At 54.6% G+C, this 1,274-nt stretch overlaps 1 protein-coding gene across 2 annotated transcripts in view; it reads left to right on the forward strand.

The window, feature by feature from the left end:
• NELFA (negative elongation factor complex member A) overlaps positions 1 to 804 on the forward strand; it is a 19,374-nt gene extending 18,570 nt beyond the window's left edge. For both annotated transcript variants that reach the window (XM_040624892.1, XM_040624893.1), the window contains exon 11: positions 57 to 804. In XM_040624892.1, the coding sequence (XP_040480826.1) occupies positions 57 to 241 (185 nt within the window). In that variant the 3' untranslated portion in view covers positions 242 to 804. The remainder of the gene's footprint in view (positions 1 to 56) is intronic.
• The last annotated feature ends 470 nt before the right edge of the window (positions 805 to 1,274 follow it).

The raw sequence follows: 1,274 nt of genomic DNA on the forward strand, positions 1-1,274 counted from the left end.
GGGGGGGGGGGGGCGAGGGCCCCGGTGCCCCACCCAGCAGCCCCTGCCCTCCACAGAGAACCCGTGCCAGGAGCAGGGCGACGTGATCCAGATCAAGCTCAGCGAGCACACGGAGGACCTGCCCAAGTCGGACGGCCAGGGCAGCACCACCATGCTGGTGGACACCGTGTTCGAGATGAACTATGCCACGGGCCAGTGGACGCGCTTCAAGAAGTACAAGCCCATGGCCAACGTGTCCTAGGGGCAGCCCGCCCCCGCCTGCCGTCACTGCGGGGCTCTGAGGGACGACCTGTGACTGGCCTGCGACTGCTGCCGAGCCCCAGCCCACGGAAGCTTTTAGGTTCATTTCTTGGGGGTGTTCTGGACTTATTTTTTAAATTTTAATATGGGTTACCTTTTGTGTGATTTCAGATACTTTTTTGGATTCAATATTACATTTTTGAATTGTTAAAGTTAACCAAAAAAGTTATAACTTCCTAATTTTAGCGACAGCTCTGCCTGTTTAGACTTTTATCTTTTTTTTAATTTTTTCTTAAATTCCACTGACCACGAGGGAGGGCTCTTACTTGCTAGTGCGATGCTCTCCCCGCCCCCACGAGGTTGAGGGGACCAAGGTGAGGCCCAGCGCAGTTAAGAATGGGGTGGGGACGGCCTGCCACGTGCCCCAGAGTGGGAGACGCCAGGCCACGCGTGCCACATGCAGGTGTTGTATTTGTCTTTTGTACGGTTGTGAGCGTTGAGACCAGGCTTCTGGTACCTGTTTTCATTGTACAAACGATCGCAGTAATTAAAGTATAGCTTTTCTAAAGAAAGCCCCGGAGCTGTGTTTCGGGCCAGCCTGTCCTCTCTGCTCTAGGGCCACAGCCCCTCTCGGGGTGGGGGCTGGTGGGGGCAGCAGGACGGTCACCCTTTCCTGACACAGCCACGGCCAGAGGCTCTTTATCAGAGAAGACCTAGGACCTGGAGCTGAACCTAGTGCCACCTGAGAAGAGTCGGCAGCTCCTCTCCTGACCTTTTCACCTTTAATGGGGATTTCTGGTAATCAAATTATTTACCCCAAAAAGGGGAGCCCTGCTTACTGTGTCTTCTTTTGGCTGTACCTCCCGAGGCCCCGTCAGCCTCTCCCTGGCAAGTCGAGAGCGGGACAGCAGTCGGAGGATGCAGGGGGGCAGGGAGGGGTGTCCTGTCGGGGCTGTGCCAGGTGCCAAAGAAACTGCAAAAGTGGGGAAAAAGCCCCAAACTTCAAAATGCAATCCCATATAAATTAAGTTTAA

Source organism: Ursus maritimus, unplaced genomic scaffold (assembly GCF_017311325.1).
Source record: "Ursus maritimus isolate PB19 unplaced genomic scaffold, ASM1731132v1 scaffold_8, whole genome shotgun sequence".
Classification (NCBI taxonomy): domain Eukaryota; kingdom Metazoa; phylum Chordata; class Mammalia; order Carnivora; family Ursidae; genus Ursus; species Ursus maritimus.